The sequence below is a fragment of the Bubalus kerabau genome, chromosome 11 (assembly GCF_029407905.1).
Source record: "Bubalus kerabau isolate K-KA32 ecotype Philippines breed swamp buffalo chromosome 11, PCC_UOA_SB_1v2, whole genome shotgun sequence".
Lineage (NCBI taxonomy): Eukaryota > Metazoa > Chordata > Mammalia > Artiodactyla > Bovidae > Bubalus > Bubalus kerabau.
In genome coordinates this window covers 24,987,337-25,007,567 of record NC_073634.1, presented here as the reverse complement: position 1 = coordinate 25,007,567, position 20,231 = coordinate 24,987,337, and the positions used below count along the sequence as shown (strand labels likewise).

The 20,231-nt window shown below is 42.3% G+C and overlaps 1 protein-coding gene across 11 annotated transcripts in view; it reads right to left on the bottom strand.

The window, feature by feature from the left end:
- The window catches only part of TMEM178A (transmembrane protein 178A), a 142,387-nt gene that overhangs the window by 3,146 nt on the left and 119,010 nt on the right, over positions 1 to 20,231 (bottom strand). For 10 of the 11 annotated variants that reach the window (XM_055539899.1, XM_055539903.1, XM_055539894.1 and 7 more), the window contains one exon: positions 10,243 to 12,294. In XM_055539899.1, the coding sequence (XP_055395874.1) occupies positions 12,053 to 12,294 (242 nt within the window). In that variant the 3' untranslated portion in view covers positions 10,243 to 12,052. Of the gene's footprint in view, positions 1 to 7,454; positions 7,607 to 10,242; positions 12,295 to 20,231 lie in introns of all 11 variants that reach the window. The other variant, XM_055539895.1, reaches the window with a different exon arrangement.

The following is a 20,231-nucleotide window of genomic DNA, read 5'->3' as shown; positions in this document are numbered from 1 at the left end:
ACACTAGAGACTGGCTGAGAGATCTTAGGTAATACTCAGTCTCAGTTTCCTCTCTTGTCAACAGGGATGACGATGAGGGCCTCCATATACCTTCCAAGGCTGCCTTGAGGTTTGGTTTGGTTTGGTTTGGTTTTGAACTCACCACTCAGTGATCAACCTCTCCAAGAGAAAACATAAAATGAAGTACCCTCCTTGATTCATTAGGAAAAAAAATAAGAAGAACCTGTAGGATATCCTTTTTTGACTCAACATCAGATGGCTTTACTTTACTGTTTGTGTAATCGCCATGCTATATTTTCAAAGTTGCACTCAACTTGGATAAATAGACGTTTACAGAAGTATTCAAAGTATTTCATGGGCTTCTCAAAAGTGTGGTGATTGCCAACATCCCTGGAAATCACATAAGCTCATGGATGTGTCTAGAGGTTCAGGAGAGGTGACTGGTTTTCAATACTGTACATCAAGACAGTCACAAAACAAGGACTAAAATCCATGAGTCTCTGAAATCTGATACTATTCCTAACCGTATAGCCTCCTTTGAGTCATTGCTCTCATTTAATGATTTTTAAAAAGCCATCAGGAATGCTTTCTCAGGACAAAAGAAGGCAGACCCACCCACTTAAATATTAATCTTTGAGCCACCCTGGTGACATGGGAATTTCTCAAAATGTTCAGTGGGGGAAGTGCCAAGAAGGTAATTAAAATTGCTGTCATACCTTTAGGCTGCTGAAGGTCACTCATGTAAGGAGAGGTTCTGTGCTTGTAAAAATAGGTCTGGCATTCTTTAGGGAATTACAAAGGTCAGTGTGTGCTCTGGTTTAGAAATGCAGTAGCTTGATTAAAAACTGCAGAGCAATAACTTCCAAGGGGAACCATAAAAAAAATGTGGGGGAGTATGAACATATCTAGATGTACACAACTTTGAAAAATAAAATCAAATATAGCTAAAAGTGGACTGGCAGTGTTTGTCCTGGGGCTCCAGTAGGTGGTATGGATGTCATGTGGAAAAGTGGAAAAAGCAATGACTTTGGAGTCAGCAGGCCAGAATCTAAACCTTGGCTCTGCCATTTGATACCTTAGAGAAGGTGATTTAACCACAAAGAGCCTTAGTTTCTCCACTTAGAAAGGAGCTATAGAACCTAAAATGGACTGAAATCAGTGAATTTAACTCAGATGACCATTATATCTACTACTGTGAGCAAGAATCCCTTAGAAGAAATGGATTAGCCATCCTAGTCAATAAGAAAGTCTGAAATGCAGTACTTGAATGCAGTCTCAAAAATGACAGAATGATCTCCATTCGTTTCCAAGGCAAACCATTCTATATCACAGTAATCCAAGTCTATGCCCCAACCAGTAATGCTGAAGCTGAAGTTGAATGGTTCTATGAAGACCTACAAGACCTTCTATAACCAACACCCAAAAGAGATGTGCTTTTCATTATATGGGACTGGAATGCAAAAGTAGGAAGTCAAGAGATACCTGGAGTAGCAGGCAAATTTGGCCTTGGAGTTCAAAATGAAGTTGGTCAAAGGCTAACAGAGTTTTGCCAGGAGAACACACTGATCATAACAAATGCCCTCTTCCAACAACACAAGAGAAGACTCTACACATGGACATCACCAGATGGTCAATACCAAAATCAGATTGATTATATTCTTTGCTGGAGAAGGAAATGGCAACCCACTCCAGTATTCTTGCCTAGAGAATCCTGTGGACAGAGGAGCCTGGTGGGCTGCTGTCCATAGGGTCGCCCAGAGTCAGACATGAGTGAAGCAACTTAGCAGCAACATATTCTTTGCAGCCAAAGATGGAGAAGCTGTATACAGTCAGCAAAAACAAGACCGGGAGCTGACTGTGGCTCAGATCATGAACTCTTTATTGCCAAATTCAGACTGAAATTGAAGAAAGTAGGGAAAACCACTAGACCATTCAGGTATGACCTAAATCAAATCCCTTATGATTATACAGTGGAAATGACAAATAGATTCAAGGGATTAGATCTGATAGACAGAGTGGCTGAAGAACTATGGATGGAGATTCATGACATTGTACAGGAGACAGGGATCAGGAATATCCCCAAGAAAAAGAAATGCAAAAAGGAAAAATGGTTGTCTGAGGAGGCCTTACAAATAGCTGTGAAAAGAAGAGAAGCGAAAGGCAAAGGAGAAAAGGAAAGATACATCCATTGGAATGCAGAGTTCCAAAGAATAGCAAGGAGAGATAAGAAAGCCCTCCTCAGTGATGGATGCAAAGAAATAGAGGAAAACGATAGAATGAGAAAGGCTAGAGATCTTTTCAAGAAAATTAGAGATGCCAAGGGAACACTGCATGCAAAGATGGGCACAATAAAGGACAGAAATTGTAGGGACCTAACAGAAGCAGAAGATATTACGAAAAGGTGGCAAGAATACACAGAAGAACTGTACAAAAAAGATCATGACCCAGATAACCACGATGGCGTGATCACTCACCTAGAGCCAGACATCCTGGAATGCGAAGTCAAGTGGGCCTTAGGAAGCATCACTACAAACAAAGCTAGTGGAGGTGATGGACTTCAAGTTTCAAATCTTGTGAAAGTTGTTGTGAAAGTGCTGCCCTCAATCTGCCAGCAAATTTGGAAAACTCAGCAGTGGCCACAGGGCTGGAAAAGGATTGCATTCCAATCCCAAAGAAAGGCAATGCCAAAGAATGCTCAAACTACCGCACAATTGCACTCATCTCACATGCTAGTAAATTCTGGCTCAGAATTCTCCAAGCCAGGCTTCAACAGTACATGAACCATGAACTTCCAGATGTTCAAGCTGGATTTAGAAAAGGCAGAGGAACCAGAGATCAAATTGCCAACATCTGTTGGATCATCGAAAAAAAGAGAGTTCCAGAAAAACATCTACTTCTGCTTCATTGACTATGCCAAAGCCTTTGACTGTGTGGATCATGACAAACTGGAAAATTCTTCAAGAGACAGGAATACCAGATGACCTGACCTGCCTCCTGAGAAATCTGTATGCAGGTCAAAAAGCAACAGTTAGAACTGGACATGAAACAATAGACTGGTTCCAAATCGGGAAAGGAGTATGTCAAGGCTGCATATTGTCACCCTGCTTATTTAACTTACATATCAGAGTACATCATGAGAAATGCTGGGCTGGATGAAGCACAAGCTGGAATCAAGATTGCTGGGAGAAATATCAATATCCTCCAATACGCAGGTGACCCCACCCTTATGGCAGAAAGTGAAGAAGAACTTATGAAAGTAATGTAAGTAAAAGAGGAGAGTGAAAAAGTTGCTTAAAACTCAACATTCAGAAAACTAAGATCATAGTATCTGATCCCGTCACTTCATGGCAAATAGATGGGGAAACAATGAAAACAGTAACAGACTTTATCTTGGGGGGCTCCAAAATCACTGCAGATGGTGACTGCAGTCATGAAATTAAAAGATGCTTATTCCTTGGAAGAAAAGCTATGACCAACCTAGACAGCATATTGAAAAGCAGAGACATTACTTTGCCAACAAAGGTTTGTCTAGTCAAACCTATGGTTTTTCCAGTAGTCATGTATGGATGTGAGAGTTGGACTATAAAGAAAGCTGAGCGCAGAAGCATTGATGCTTTTGAACTGTGGTATTGCGGAATACTCTTGAGGGTCCCTTGGACTGCAAGGAGATCCAACCAGTCCATCCTAAAGGAAATCAGTCCTGAATATTCATTGGAAGGACTGATGCTAAAGCTGAAACTCCGATACTGTGCCCACTTGATGTGAAGAACTGATTCATTGGAAAAGACCCTGATGCTGGGAAAGACTAAAGGCAGGAGGAGAAGGGGACAACAGATGATGAGATGGTTGGATGGCATCACCAACTCAATGGACATGAGTTTGAGCAAGCTCCGGGAGTTGGTGATGGACAGGGAAGCCTGGCATGCTGCAGTCCATTAGGTTGCAAAGAGTTGGACATGACTGAGCAACTGAACTGAACTAAATGTTTGTAAGGAAGATGGCCTGGAACAGTCCCTAAGAAAACTCAGTCCTTCCCTTCAGCATCTCATCAATGTCAAGAGACAAAACTGGAGAGGACTTAAAAATCAGAGCTTTCTTTACCACTTCTCATTTATATCTAACATTTACAAGAATGAAGGAGACCTGGAAATTGACAGGAATAAAACTCCAGCACCAGCCTCTTAAATTCAAGTGCTTTGAAAATGGGAAGTGGTTTTTTTGAGCACCCAAGAGAGTCCAGAACTAACAAATGGAAACCAGGGCTTAGAGAGAGATGAGAAAACCTCAACAATTTATGCAGCTGCCTGGGTCCCTTTCTGCAGCCCAGTGCTTAACAGCTTCCACCGGTGTGGAGAGCTGTGATGTGTTTCATGTGTGCGGAATTAGTTTGAAGCCCACTGATGCCACATCCAGTGAAGTTAGGTTCCAGCATGGCCCAATTCCCAAAGCAAGTATTGAGGTCTCATCACAGTCAACTTGATTGACAGGCAAAGCCAGGAGGATAAAAATAAATGGTGTTTTATAATTCAAGAACTAAACATCCAGAGCCTGACATCTCTCTGTGATTTTTGAGGGATCTGTTGTGTTCTGGGGGCACTGTCAGTGGGGTCCCAGGCCCTTCTTGCCAGGATCTAGTGGAGTCTTCATGAACCCCTGTTCCAGCAAAGATTCCATACACTTTCCAGAATTCCCAGAGAATGTCATTCCACATCTAAACAGTATTTAGGGGATTTACCTCTAGGGGCCTGTGTAGATTTAGAATGTTTCCTAAATAGCTTGAGAATACAGTTCTCTACACTCACAACCCACACTCTCAAGGTGGTGGCATCATCTAAGACTTGGCCATCCAGAACAAGCAGATGATGGGGTAGTGGTCTGTGCATTTGGTGAATGTCAGTAATTCCAGCCCTCAGACATGATGGAGACTTAATGAGAGCAGGCCAATAGTCTGTCAGGTCGAATTTAAGCTAGGGGTAGCCAGGGCATGACATCTGCCTTCCCCATTCACTTACAATCACTACATCCTTTCCTCTCTGGCTGGACTGAAATCTTCCCAAACACCAGTAATTGATCAAGTTCCCACTCAGACTGAATCCTATTTGCCAACACTGGTTTAAGCACTTTTGGAAAACAACTATAAACCAAAGAAGACGAGGCTAGCATTGGATCAATTAGAGAGAAGGCACATTGCAGTCACTAGAACACATTCTCAGCTACAGCTTTTCAATCCTGGGCTCCACTCAAGATCTATCTTAACCCAGGTGCCATCCTAGGTGACACTGTGTTTGCCATAAAACTTTGTATTGTTTTCTTTTTTCCAAATTACTATATGCTTTTTTGATATAAGAACCATAATTTCCTTAGTAAATAACCTATTTTCTTGGGCTCCAAAATTGCTGTGGATGGTGAGTGTAGCCACAAAATTAAAAGATGCTTGCTTCTTGGAAGAAAGGCTATGCCAATCCTAGACAGTGTATTAAAAAGCAGGGACATCACTTTGCCGACAAAGGTCCATAATAGTCTAAGCTATGGTTTTTCCAGTAGTCATGTACGGATGTATGAGTTGGACCATAAAGAAGGCTGAGTGCCAAAGAATTGATGCTTTTGAACTGTGGTGCTGGAGAAGACTCTTGAGAGTCCCTTGGACTGCAAGAAGATCCAACCAGTCAATCCTAAAGTAGATCAGTCCTGGGTGTTCACTGGAAGGACTGAAGCTGAAGCTCCAATAATTTGGCTGCCTGAGGGGAAGAGCTGACTCATTGGAAAAGACCCTGATGCTGGGAAAGATTGAGGGCAAGAGAAGGGGATAACAGAGGATGAGATGGTGGACAGCATCACTGACTTAATGGACACAGTTTGAGCAAACTCTGGGAGATAGTGAAGGATGGGGAAGCCTGGTGTGCTGCAGTTCATGGGGTCACAAAGAGTCAGACACAACTTAGTAACTGAACAACCAAGAATTACTTAGTTGTCATTCTTGATAATGTCCCCTCTTTTCCCCCTCTCCATCTACCTTATCAGCATGCCTTGTCAATTCCATCTATAAAGTATACCTCCCCACTTCTATCTTCATCATATTCGTACCCACCATTACACCTCCAGAACTCCAGCAACAACCACCCCCCCTTCTCAATGGGCTTCTCCACTTCAAGTCTTGCCTCCTTCCAATCTATTCTCCATCCAGCAACAACACTGACATTGTTAAAACAGAAATAAGATCCCATTGTTGTCCTTCATTAAAGACTTTCATTGCCTTTCAAGGCCAGAATAAAACCTCATCTCCTTATGGTGACCAGGAAGGCCCTGCCCATCTTGGAAGTCTCTCCTACACCACTGCCCCTTGCTCTTGCCCCTCCAGTCAGTGGTCTTCCCTCATTTCTTGTCTGCAGACAGACCCTGACGAAAGTCCACGTGGAGCCCAAGGCCTTGCACATAGCAGACAGTATTCTATAGTACGGTACATGCTGACAGAGGAAAAAATAGGAAGACAGAAAAGTATCTTATTTTATAGCCAACCATTTTGTTTTCCTCTTACAGATGTTGTAAGAAGACATATTCTATTAGATTTTAGGACAATTAGAAATCTTTCTTTTGAAGGATGGCAAAATATAGGTTGTATACAAAGAGGAAATAGAGTGGATGGCCATGTTTCCAGTATGCAGTGGGGTGACCTGAGCATCTTCAGGCATTTGTGGTTGTCCTACAGCAAGGAGAACTTCCGGTCAAACGACAGGGCCCCAGGGAAATTCAAATAATGCAATTTAAAAGGGTTCTTGGTCCGTATAGCTATTTACGTTCAAAGGAAATCATTTTTGAAGCATTCCTTTCAGAATTCCAATTAGAGATTTGAAACATATCAGCACATAAATGGAAAAACTTTAAATGAGGTGCAGGACCATATTGAGGTCACTAATGTAGTACTGTTTGAACCATCAAATAAATGTCCCATGGTACTTAGTTTGTAACACATTTCAAGTTATATCTGGGATAGTTTAGGTTCATAGTCCTTTTAATTATTCTAATGAGACTTCCTTGCTTGCCAAGCTATATTCTCATTCCATTTAGCCTATTATACTACTGTTTATTTTTTTATGGGTTCCCTAAAATTGGTGCTAACAAAGTCAGTTCTGTCCAGAGAAGAGGAGAGTTTGTTTTTATGACTGAACTCATACATTTATTCCACAAAGGTTTATAAGCACCTGTTGGGTTCCAGAGCTAAACACTGGAGACAAAACTCAAACAAGACACAGTTTACACCTTCCAAGAGTCTCTCATCCAGTTAGGGGTGAGTAGGTGATCAGTCAACTGGGAAGTCTTCAAGAGGCAAACTCATCCCCCCCCCCCGCCAAAAAAAATTAATAATGTACTTTTCATGTTACTGAGGATAGATTCAAATAACAATGATATGAAGTGAAGTACATAGCCAATGAAAACATAATTCAAAAGAAAATTACTTAATAACTGGATTGAATTACTTTAATCCTGGATTTATGGAATCGTGTGGGGCCTGAAGGGACTTCCTAGGTGGTGCTAGTGGTAAAGAATCCACCAGCCAATGCAGGACATCCAAGAGATGCAGGCTTGATTCCTGGGTCGGGAGGATCCCCTGGAGGAGAAAATGGCAACCCACTCCAGTATTCTCATCTGGAGAATCCCATGGACAGAGGAACATGGCGACTTACAATATATAGTAAGAAAAGAGTTGTTGAAATATATAGTTGAATATATAGTTGAAATATATAGTTGAAAAGAGTTGTGACTGAAGTGACTTAGCATCCACATGGGGCTTGAAAGGGTAACAAATTTTTTATTTGTACTTTATTGCATTTTACTAGAAAAAGCTTCACAGGGGCAATAATTTTGGTCTGTTTTGCTTCATTGGTGTTCCCCAAGTGCCTAGAAAACCACTTAGAATTCAACAAATATTTAAAGTATACCAGGACTCTTGCTTATTAAGGGTCCATGGTGCTTCAAAGAAGGAGGGGATAGGGTTTCCTTTGAGTGGGCAGCAATGTTCTAACATTGCAAATAAACCAAAAATGATACTGATAAAAGGAGGGGTCCATGTAGCCTATCATTATCTCATCAAGGCTTTGGGTAGAGCTCTCTTTTTCGGTAAATGTTATCTATATATGGCAGATGGACTTGAATCTTAGTCTACAATCTCGGGTGTTCTGTAAATTTATTTACTTTTTATTCAAAGCCCTTCCTTGCAGGTCTAGGGGGTATTTGCTCTCAGTCATTACTGGGGACACACACAAACTGTACCAACATTCCCAGACCTCCCAAGGGTCAGACAGGCCACCACTGAGAGGTCCATTATTCCAAGGAGTGGTCCCTCCCAGCCCATTGATTCTGTTGCTCTGAAACCATGGTTGGGGCATGAGAGCCATTGTACTAAGGGCCCAGTATTTCTGGACACCCACACAGCCATCCTTCCCAAGGTCCTGATAACCTCAAGAAATTCATGTGCTTGTGCTTAGTCACTCAGTTGTGTCCGACTCCATGTGACCTTTCTGGACTCCATCCATCCATGGGAATTTTCAGGCAAGAATACTGGAGCGGGTTGCCATTTCCTCCTCCAGGGGATCTTCCCGACCCCGGGATCAAACCTGGTCTTCTGCACTGCAGGTGGATTCTTTCACCGAGTCATTGGTCAAATCCTTCCAAGAAATGCACAGACCCAGCTAATCACAGGCCTGCCACCCTTTTCTCTCTCCAGTCTCCGGGATGCCCTTGAGCACTTCTCGCCCACAAAGTCAGTCCTCTAGCCTGGCCTCCCTTCTGGACTTCTGCATCCTCTCTTCAAGGGTATCAGCTACCTCTGCTTTCTGCTCTGCAAAAATACCTGAGGCAAAAAATAATACACACACACACACACACACATAGCCTAGCTACAGGCATGCAACTCCAAGTGGGAGAGAGAGAGAACATGAGAACAACATTAATTAATTCTTCTGCACATGCAGTACTGTGTGGCCATTTCAATCACTCCTCATTTGCAAGACAATTAAGAAAACACCTCTATGAGAAGCCTAAGGACTGGAAGCCAAATGCCTGTCTTTGGCAACATTTACTCACACTCTAAGATAGTAAATAGAAAGCAAGAAACCTTGCTCTGAGCTCCCTTTGGCTGAAAGGCAGGGAAGCTCTGTTCTTGCCAACACACGTTTGAATCCTAAGTGTACTCCCCTGGCTTCTGGGCAAATCTTTCTAGTACATGAACCCTTCAACCTTCTGTCACTCTGAGGCTCTCTTCCACTCACACCTCAAGCCCCTGGGAAGCTTTTCAGAAACTTCAAAAGTCACTTACTCAGACGCTGCTCTGGTGGTTGGAATATAAATGCTCAAGAGTCCTGACATCTTCTATGGGACTCTTTGAAGAAAACTTCAAAGAAACGGCTCTCCGGCTTTGAAAATTTCCCACATAAGTAATAAATGAAAATAATTGCCCCTTTCTATACATCTCTGATCTCATCCAGAGGGATGGGTTTATTAAATAGGCCTGAGAGATTGTCGGGGAATATAGCCACAGGCCTCAACAAGAGCTTATGAGATCACCCAGATCATCTAACCTCTTCTGAAAGGCTTACGTGAAAATATGCGGACACCATCTCTTGGAAATCAAGTTTGATTTTTGGGCAGGGGTAGGTAGATTATCACTGTCCTTCTACAATCACCAAATCAAGTTTCATCATGAAGAGAGAAAAATCTTTTACAAAATTAAAATCTGAAACACTGCTGTACTCCTGGTGTAACATCTTTTCTCTTTTATAGACCATCTTTCTCACATGTTGTGTGTAGAATATCAGATAATGCCAAAGTTTTTAAAAGGAAAAGCAAAAAAGTTAGCTAGTAAACCCACCCTTCCATTTAGGGCTTCCCAGGTGGCATAGTGGTAAAGAATCTGCCTGCCAATGCAGAAGACACAGGAGATGCTGGCTCAATCCCTAGTTTGGGACCATCCCCAGGGGGAGGAAATGGCGACCCACTCCAGCACTCTTGTTGGGAAAAACCCATGGACAGAGGAGCCTGCTATATATAGTCTGTGGTGTCATCAAGAGTCGGACACAGCTTAGGAACTGAACATACACACTCTTTCATTTAAAAGATAAGGAAACGCCATAAAAGAGTTTTAATTTTGTCCTATACCCACACATTAAAAAAAAAAAAAAAATGAAGCAAATGCTCTGAGTCTGCCCTTCAGCTTCATTGTCAGTAAAATGGAATAAAAGTATCTACCTGGATGATCAGGCCACTCAAGATAGTCTCTTGCTCTCAGCACATCCTCTGCTTGATCCATCCCTGCTTTACCTACACCCTACTCAAGGGAATATGCTTGCCCCCCTGCCCCTGAGGCCAGAATGGCTCCACCTGCTAGTTTATTAAAGGGAACCATACATCCTCATGATAGTTGTTAACCTGCGGGGCGGGGGCTATGAGGGAAGGTGTCTCAGCTTCTTGTTTCCCTGGTAACTAATGAGCCAATCTGACATCAATTCCCTGAGAAATGGTAGCCTCCTTCTCCCCCAGGTAGCAAAGACCACTGCCATAGCCTGCCTGCCATCTACTGAGGGGTATTGCTCTAGATCCTTTTTGCTTCAGATGTGTAAGATTTCATGTCCAATAAACTGTTGATGTCTCTCTGTCGCTGTCTCTGGGCTCTTTCTTCCATCTTGAGGCTGGTCATCCACAAGGCTTGCAGGGTGCTGCCTAACACTACCTGATAGAACTTTTGAGAGGATTTGAATGAAATTATACCTGGAAAAAACAGTCCAGTTACTGGCACACAGTACGTGCTAAATAAATGTTAGCTATTAAGGAGATAACCACAGCTCTGACACAGTACAGTGACTCTTTATCACAGCTGCACATCATACCTGAGGTGTTTCTTTTCCAAAATTATTCAAGCTGAGGCCCAGCTGCAGATATTCTATGATAACTGGTTTGGGACAGGGCCCAGTTTAGGTACAAGTGAAGATGATTAACAGGTGATTCTGATGTGCAGCCAAGGTTGAAACCCATTGGCTTAGGGGGTCCAAGGATAAGGCCAGAAACTGTAAATCCTTATCACTGGCTAAATACCAGGCAGACCGCAAACAGGAAGAGGGAGAGAAGAAAACTCAAAATACTTCACTGAGGTTTTAAAAGAAGCTTGAAAAATGATATCTTTTGTCAATAGCATATGTGTGGGTGCCACAAAAGATAAATAAAAATGACCAACCTCACTGAAATGAAACAAGTCTGTTAAAGAGTTCTCACCTGTCCAAATGGCTAGGAAGACCTACTGCCACGGCTGAAAGACAGAAAAACACACCCAGATTAACAAGGAGTCAGTCATTTAATGCAGAGATCCGGTTAACATAAAGAGACAGGTTGAACAACAGATAGGACTTCAAACAATACTGCATAGTATTACAGGGTAACTCTTCCACAGTTGGTCTGTTTCTCTTATGATTTTGATTCCAGTACGAAGAAGGAGAAGAGACTTCAATTAAAAATAAATAAGGCAACAGAAGAATCTTCCTGTAACAAAAAACATCAACAAATAATGCACAAATATTTGGAGCTGACGCAACAAGACACCGTTAGGACAAGTTCTGAAGGTGCAGCATGAAAATTTAACAAGCATGGTACAACAACAAGAAAATTATACTCGCTTTGTTATGAATCCTTTTGCAAATAGAAATGACTCTCGGGTAATTGTTATATACAAACTTTCTGAAATAAGTGGCAATCGTACAAATTTTTCCATTGCAGTTTCCTCTCTTTCTAAACCGAGAAATGTTCCATGGCACTATTCCCTACTCCTCATAGTCAAAGCAAAATAGTCATTAAAGCACTTGAATCCACAGTAGTCTTGTCCTTAGAAAAGTATGGAGGTTTTGCATGATTAGATATCAGTCATCCACAAGGGGCTGGCAGGCAACAGACTGGAATGTAAAAGATGGTATTTGTGCTTGGGATCCTGACTCAAACTCTGCTCCGTCCCCTTCAAGAGTCTTCCGCACTGTGGACGGGGCCACCAAGCAGTGAACTGGAGTGTGGACAGTCATACCGTGGAGTCCCTGCCAGACTTTAGATGTGCAATCTTGGTCCGGCTGATAAATGGGTAAGCAATGCAGAGACCTCCAGCTGCCACAATAAAGCCTAAACTGCACCAGGCACAAAAGATAGACCAGCTGTAGCCGTGTTCCACATCATCAGGCAGGCTATAAATTAGCTTCGGGAGCCGGTTCAAATCATAGGAGATGCTGGCAGCGTAAGTGCAGAGGGAAATGGTGCAAAATATTCCTATAAATAATACAAAGAGAGCAGAGTGATCCGTTACTGTTTTGCCAGACAGGCCTTTGTGAACATCAGATCAACAGATGAGATGATGAGTCCAAATTAATAAAAGACCCACAATTCTTTCACTTGAATTACTTCATTCAACAAACATTGGCAAAACCTTTATGTGCCAGACTGTATGCTGCTAGGTTCTGGAGACACAGGAGTAAAAAAAAAAGATATAGGAAATTCTGGTAACTTGAATTATTCAGAATTATCTAAATTAAATGGTATGTATATATGAATTTTTTTCTTCTTAAAAACTTAGAAATTTTGATTATTTTTAAGGAAAAAATCTTCTATAATCACTCAACCCTAATACAAACAATTTTCATTTCCTTTTGATTATTTTTGTTTATTTTTGGCTGCACTGGATTTTCTTTGCTGTGTGCAAGCTTTCTCTAATTGCCGTGAGCAAGGGCTACTCCCTAGTTGTGGTGCTCGGGCTCTAGGGTGCCAGATCGGTAGATGTGGTGCTCGAGTTTAGTGGCTCCAAGGAATGTGGGATCTTCCTGGACCAGGGATTGAACCTGTGTCCCCTGCATTGGCAGGCAGATTCTTAACCACTGGACCATCAGGGAAGTCCCAAGTCTCATTTCCCTTTGTTCTATACCTGAGTTGATGCATTTTTAGAGAGCTGCAGTCATACCAAGTCTTTCTTTTTCAATTAACGTTATCCTTGAAATTTCTCTGGTTGTCTGTGAATAATATCTCAAATTAATTTTTACAAGTTTCTTTTAAGGCACAGAGCTTGGCATGTTCTAGGGCTTCAAAAATCTTTTTTTTTTTTTAATGAATGGATACAAAAATTTAAAATAACATAAATTAAATCCAAGAAGCTGGAGTTGATGTAAAATAGCTGACATCATATATAGGAGATCTATAACTCAACCGCTCAGAATGCAGGCAATTTGGGTGGCTTAAGGAAAATGAGAGTCCCTTGGACTGCGAGGAGATCCAACAAGTCCATCCTAAAGGAGATCAGTCCTGGGTGTTCTTTGGAAGGAATGATGCTAAAGCTGAAACTCCAGTACTTTGGCCACCTCATGCGAAGAGTTGACTCATTGGAAAAGACTCTGATGTTGGGAGGGATTGGGGGCAGGAGGAGAAGGGGACCACAGAGGGTGAGATGGCTGGATGGCATCACTGACTCGATGGACATGAGTTTGAGTGAACTCCGGGAGTTGGTGATGGACAGGGAAGCCTGGCGTGCTGCAATTCATGGGGTCGCAAAGAGTCAGACACAACTGAGCAACTGAACTGAACTGAAGGAAAATGAACAATTTAATTTGTTCATGTCAACATGTTATATACAATTGTCCTTTCAGAACACTAAAATCAGCATTCTGATAAAAATGCTTCAAAAGCCCAAAAGACAGGATTCTTAGTACTCATGGATGTAGATGGTTCTATTTCACCACAGTGGACCCCCAAGGATGCTCCTTTTTGGTAGGCATGGGATTGCAATAAGGCAGTTGCCGAGCTGAAGGTGGGTAATAAATACAAAAATCCAGTCAAGTATCAGAATGTTTCGTTCTGCTCTGAGTCCTACACATCTGTTTTTAGTATTTTGGTTTATCCTTGTGTACAAAGGAGGTTATATCCATTTGCTGGAAAATTGCTTTGGTAACCTTAGGGATCTCTGCAGCATCTCCATAGGATTCGGAGACAGGTTTGGAACTGTAAAGACAGGGTGAAAAGTAACAGACCGCTGCATCCCTTTTTAATAGAGCTTTGGGGATCAGAAACACCAGAAGAAAACAAACTCAGAACAGGCAGCAACCAGGAGGAAATAAAGATCACCTTAATGCCTCCTTTTTCCCCCTTAATGACATTTTTAAGTGCTAGAATTTGTCTGCACTTAAATCGCATAAGGACACATTGCCTGAATCCTTTTCCAAATGTGCATTTAGAAATATTTTAAATGAAAAGGACACTTGATCTGAGGTGATTTGATATCGCCTACTCTTGGCATAATTCTATTTTTAGACTCTAAAGCAATTATGTTTTATAAAATCTTATTTTCTGACTTCTTGCTCCAAATTATTATGGTAAACACATTGCTTTTTGAGTTCTCTAAAGAAAGATCATGATGGAAATAAGTCTTTCATAAAGGATTGGTCCAGTTAAAACCAGAATACTACTCTGCTTTTTTTTCAAACCATGTAAAGAGCAAATGTTCTTGCATCTACATGAATGTTTTCACTGGCAGCAAAACAAAGACAATGTTTTATACAAGGCCCGTCTAATGAGTGCTGGTAATAGAACAATAGGCAGAAGAATTTGATCTCTAGAGTATCAACAGGTAAAATACTAAAAATAGAACAGTAACCTGCTCACAGGAGAACCAACTCTAATCTGCATTTATGTGTCTGCACACAGCTGAGTGCTTGAAAGTGAAGCTTTTTACAAGTAATATATTTTTAATGACCTCAGAAAGTATGAGTTCAAACTAAGACTTAAGCAGCCTTTGATGTCCAAATGCATTGGGCTGGGATGAAAGTAATATGTATTCTGGTCCCCAGCTCTACTACTAATCACTGTGTGACCTTGAAATTACCTAACCTCTCTGAGTTTCATCTAGGAAAGAAAATGAGGGCTTGGTTCCTGAAGTCCCTCGCTGTGCCAATTTTCAGAGACTCTATTATTCCACAATATAGCATAGAGCCAGGCCATTTCCCAAAATTTCCTAGTGAATCTAGTACTCAGTATTATACAGCTAAATAAAAATTGAAAGAGTCATGAATTTTTCTTTCTGCACGTACTCCTTTTGATTTTATACTAAACTTAGATTTTATTGGCATCTATCCCCTGCCAACACCCAAAACTGCTTTGAGTGAAATGAATTTTTTTTCCCTTGGTTTCTTCTCATTTTATTATATAAACAATGATTGTACAACAATTAGAAAATGCACATAATACAATATTGTGATAGTTTTTGCCATACATTGACATAAATCAGCCACGGGTGTACATGTGTCCCCCACCCCCCATCCTGAACCCCCCTCCCGCCTCCCTCCCCATCCCATCTCTCTGGGTTGTCCCAATGCACCAGCTTTAAGTACCCTGCTTCATGCATCGAAACTTGGGCTGGTCATCTATTGAGTGAAATGAATTTCAGCGTAACAACACCAGCTCATACTGAATAGAAAAAGATTGTAACCTAAGGATTTAATCTCTCTCTGCCCTGAGTGTCATGCCCAGGGCACTTACTTTGTGCTCACCTCATGGACACTGTGAATGATATCACTAATAAAAGTTTTTTTTTCCCCCCACCAAGTTGCCAGAGAGCTGAAACTCCCCTAATGTATACATTTGTACCCACACCCCACACCCAGCAGCAAAAACTGGCAAATTCATGGCATGCTTTCTGGCTACTGACCTCACCCTTGGATCCATCTTGCCTCGCAAACGTGACTGCTTCTTTGTCTTATTTGTATTTCTTATTTTTATTTATCTTATCTTGAAATATACACATCTCTGTGCCACTTAAGTTCTTTCTGGAATAGGACATCACCAAACCTTGATGAAAACCTGCTTTATTTCCTTCTGCCTTTACTCTGTCAGCTGGGATGGGGTAGAAGAGACTCCATGAGCCCATAAATATGCCGGATATCTGCCCCTCCCCCTCCCCACAACTGTCCCCAGAGGCTGCTATTCTGGGGACGTTGTTTTCTCCCTCCAAGATGCTCCTGAAGTGGTTCTGAGTGAGAGAAAAGTAAAGATGAGCCAAAGAGCATATGTAGGAATTTCCCCTTTCTGGCCCTCACAGCTCTAAGGAAGTTTGCACACACATAGCTGCCACAGCTCTTATTCATGGGCTGGGCAGCACTGTTTCTGATTATTACAAAGAAATGTAGGGACAGGAGACAAAGCAGTGTTTCCAATGCTTGAAACCAGCTTTTGGAAAAGAGGCCTACTCCTTTCAAGATATAAGAAGAGGAAAGAAAAACCCTTCTAACTTCAAAGACGCTAAGGAAAAGTGTTTAAAAGACGAAAACATCTTTGGTGCAGCTAGATTAGTAGTCTTGGTCAGTTTTGACCCTGTTGAATTTTATTTTATTTCCCTACACATGTCTTATAGTCTTCATGTGTGTTAGTTGCCTGGGTTGCCTTAAGAAAGTAGCAGCAGTCTGGATGGCTAACACAACAGAAATTTACTTTATCACAGTTCTGGAGGCTGGAAGTCTGAGATCAAGGTCCTAGAAGGGTGAGTTTCTTGCAAGGCCTCTCTCCTTGGCTTAAAGCTGGTGGTCTTCTCCCTGTGCCTTCACACATCCTTCCCCTGATAACTATTTGAGTCCAAATTTCTTCTTTTTTATAAGGACACCAATCACCTTGGATTAGGGCCCACCCTAATGACCTCATTTAGATTTAATTACCTCTTTAAAGACTCTGCCTCTAAATACAATCACACTCTGAGGTTCTAGGAGTTAGAACTTCAACATATGAATGGGAGGCGGGCCACACAATCCAGCCGATAACATTGTGTGCATGTGTTCAATGTATGAAGTACATTTCTATCCCTTTTATCAGATCAGATCAGATCAGATCAGTCACTCAGTCATGTCCGACTCTTTGCGACCCCATGAATCACAGCACGCCAGGCCTCCCTGTCCATCACCAACTCCCGGAGCTCACTCAGACTCACATCCATCGAGTCAGTGATGCCATCCAGCCATCTCATCCTCTGTCGTCCCCTTCTCCTCCTGCCCCCAATCCCTCCCAGCATCAGAGTCTTTTCCAATGAGTCAACTCTTCGCATGAGGTGGCCAAAGTACTGGAGTTTCAGCTTTAGCATCATTCCTTCCAAAGAAATCCCAGGGCTGATCTCCTTCACAATGGACTGGTTGGATCTCCTTGCAGTCCAAGGGACTCTCAAGAGTCTTCTCCAACACCACAGTTCAAAAGCATCAATTCTTCGGCGCTCAGCCTTCTTCACAGTCCAACTCTCACATCCATACATGACCACAGGAAAAACCATAGCCTTGACTAGACGAACCTTTGAGGCCTAAGCAAAACTTTACTATTTTAAGAGTTATTTACTCAGTTTGATCCCTGGGTTGGGAAGATCCCCTGGAGAAGGGAAAGGCTACCCATTCTGGTATTCTGGCCTGGAGAATTGCATGGACTATGGAGAAGGCAATGGCACCCCACGCCAGTACTCTTGCCTGGAAAATCCCATGGACGGAGGAGCCTGGTAGGCTGCAGTCCATGGGGTCGCTAAGAGTCAGACATGACTGAACAACTTCACTTTCACTTTTCACTTTCATGCATTGGAGAAGGAAATGGCAACCCACTCCAGTGTTCTTGCCTGGAGAATCCCAGGGACGGGGGAGCCTGGTGGGCTGCCGTCTCTGGGGTCGCACAGAGTCAGATACGACTGAAGCAACTTAGCAGTAGCAGCAGCATAGTCCATGGTGCCTCAAAGAGTCCGACAGGATTGAGCGACTTTCACTTTCTTTCACTTTCACTCAGTTGTTCAAGAGTTATTTATAAGTGGAATTCCCTGGAGGTCCAGTGGTTAGGACTCTGCACTCCCCCTGCCAAGGACACAGGTCCCTGGTCAGGGAACTAAATTCCCACAAGCTGTGAGGCGTAGCCAAAAAATAAAAAAGAATTATTTGTAAGCCCCTCCTAGGTTCCAGACCCAGTTCTGGTTATCATAGAGGTAGCTGAGTTGAATGAGTTCTTGATGGCCACAGCCATCATTTTCTTGACACTAACGTGATCATGAACCCCAAATGTTCTTTCCATTCACTTCCAAGCACGCATCTCAGGGAAAAGGAGTAGAGACCCCTCCCCACCCCAGACTTCCTGTAAGTTCCACATGGGGCCTAATAGCACAGAGGATATGGGAGTCAGCAAAACCTGCTGAACAAAACTGAGTTCTGCAATGCAGTGAGTTCTACACACCTAAGAACCAATTCATTCCAAACTGCCTTCTGTAACATTTACCTTGGAAAAGGAAATGGCAACCAACTCCAGTATTCTTGTCTGGAAAAATCCCATGGACAGAGGAGCCTAGCGGGTCACAGTCCATGGGGTCACAAAGAGTCAGACATAACTGAAGTGACTTAGCATGCAAGGTTTATCTAGGTAGCAAGTTATTTCAGATAATGTTGCCTTTTTGTCAGCAGCAACTTAGTTAATGCAAGATACGGGATGAGGGCATGTAAAGATAAGGTACCAACCTTGCATTTCAAAGTTCTAAATCAAATGATCCTTCTTAAAAATCCACGAGGAGAGAGGTCACCTCTCTTTCTTCTTCTCTTAGACTTTTCCTTCATTTTCTCCTCTCTCCTGACCAACCAGGAGCTCCCTGGGGCAACCAGCACTGATACTTTTCAGCCCAGCTAGTGGTGCCAAGGGAAAGGAGTTTATAAGCCCCAAGCCTCTGTCCTGGCTATTGCTGGTAGCATCATCAAAAGGGTGAATAATTACTGGTTCTGAAGAGCCCTGTAGGCAGTTACTTTTCTTATAAAATATTAAAAGGTTTTCTGCCAAAATTCTTAATTAGAAGATACGGTGATATCACAGAATTACAAGACTGGAAGGGATATTTTCAGATCAGGAAAGAAGTGAATTTATGCTGCATCTCAGATCATCAACCTAATTTCCTTCCCTAAACTCTTCTCAGTGCCCGTGGCCAGCTGGTACAGTATAATTAGGGTAACTGGGCCCACTCTTCTCACCATCCTCCTTTGATGTGCTTGAAAGGCAGAAGAGAGCGGAAGTTGCTTCATCCTGGTTAGCCTGTTTGATAAATAACATAGCTGCAACACCCAAAGGCATAAACATTGATTTTTTTTTCTTCCCCTACTCCTTCAAAAGATGGCCTGCCCATCATTCTGGTCTCTGCAATTCCACACACACACACAAAGCTTCATGCTACTTTTCACACAGATTACTCAAAGAGCCATTGCTAAGTTGCCTTAACTAAATGACTGGGCAGGACTAACAGAGACAGATGACACTTCTTGAAAAAATCAAATACATGATCCACAGGCTGTAAACTACTAAACCCAGAAAGCATCCAATTGTCTTCTGAGAGATTGCAGCAGTGTAATTGACCAGCAAATCTTGGCCTGATGTGACACAAGGCTATTGACAGTCCTTATCGATCTTGCCTAGTGTGAATATTCATATGTTTGGCTGCAAAAATGTTAATGTATTTGATTTTAGACCCTGCTTAGGGTGTTAGATAATACAGAATACATGCACTATATTACCTTTCTAAAAATCTAAAAAATATATATTTTTTAAATCCTGAATTCCAAAGTGCACCTGGAGCCAAGAGTCTCAGATATAGCATTAAGAACCTATAGTTTTAGGAAATAATCAATGGATACCCTAGATAAGTCAATATACCTACAGAGGAGGCCTTTTTAAAAAAAAAAAATTGAATGTATTGAAGCAAAACAATGGATTGCCTAATGTGGGTTTTACCCATCCCGGAACTTGGCTGGGGTGGCCTGGACTGTTTCTTCTTTCTCTGCTGTCCCAAAAGCCCTGTATTGTTAGCAGTGGTCACTCCTGGCACAGCCTATAAAGGGGAATGGAGGCCCCAAAATATTTGCATTGAATAAATTAACTTTTGAAAATATTTATATATCTGCTGCTGCTGCTGCTGCTGCTAAGTCGCTTCAGTTGTGTCCGACACTGTGCGACCCCAGAGACGGCAGCCCACCAGGCTCCCCCGTCCCTGGGATTCTCCAGGCAAGAACACTGGAGTGGGTTGCCATTTCCTTCTCCAATGCATGAAAGTGAAAAGTGAAAGTGAAGTCGTTCAGTCGTGTCCGACTCCTTGGGATCCCATGGACTGCAGCCTACCAGGCTCCTCCGTCCATGGGATTTTCCAGGCAAGAGTACTGGAATGGGGTGATTTATATGTGTAACAA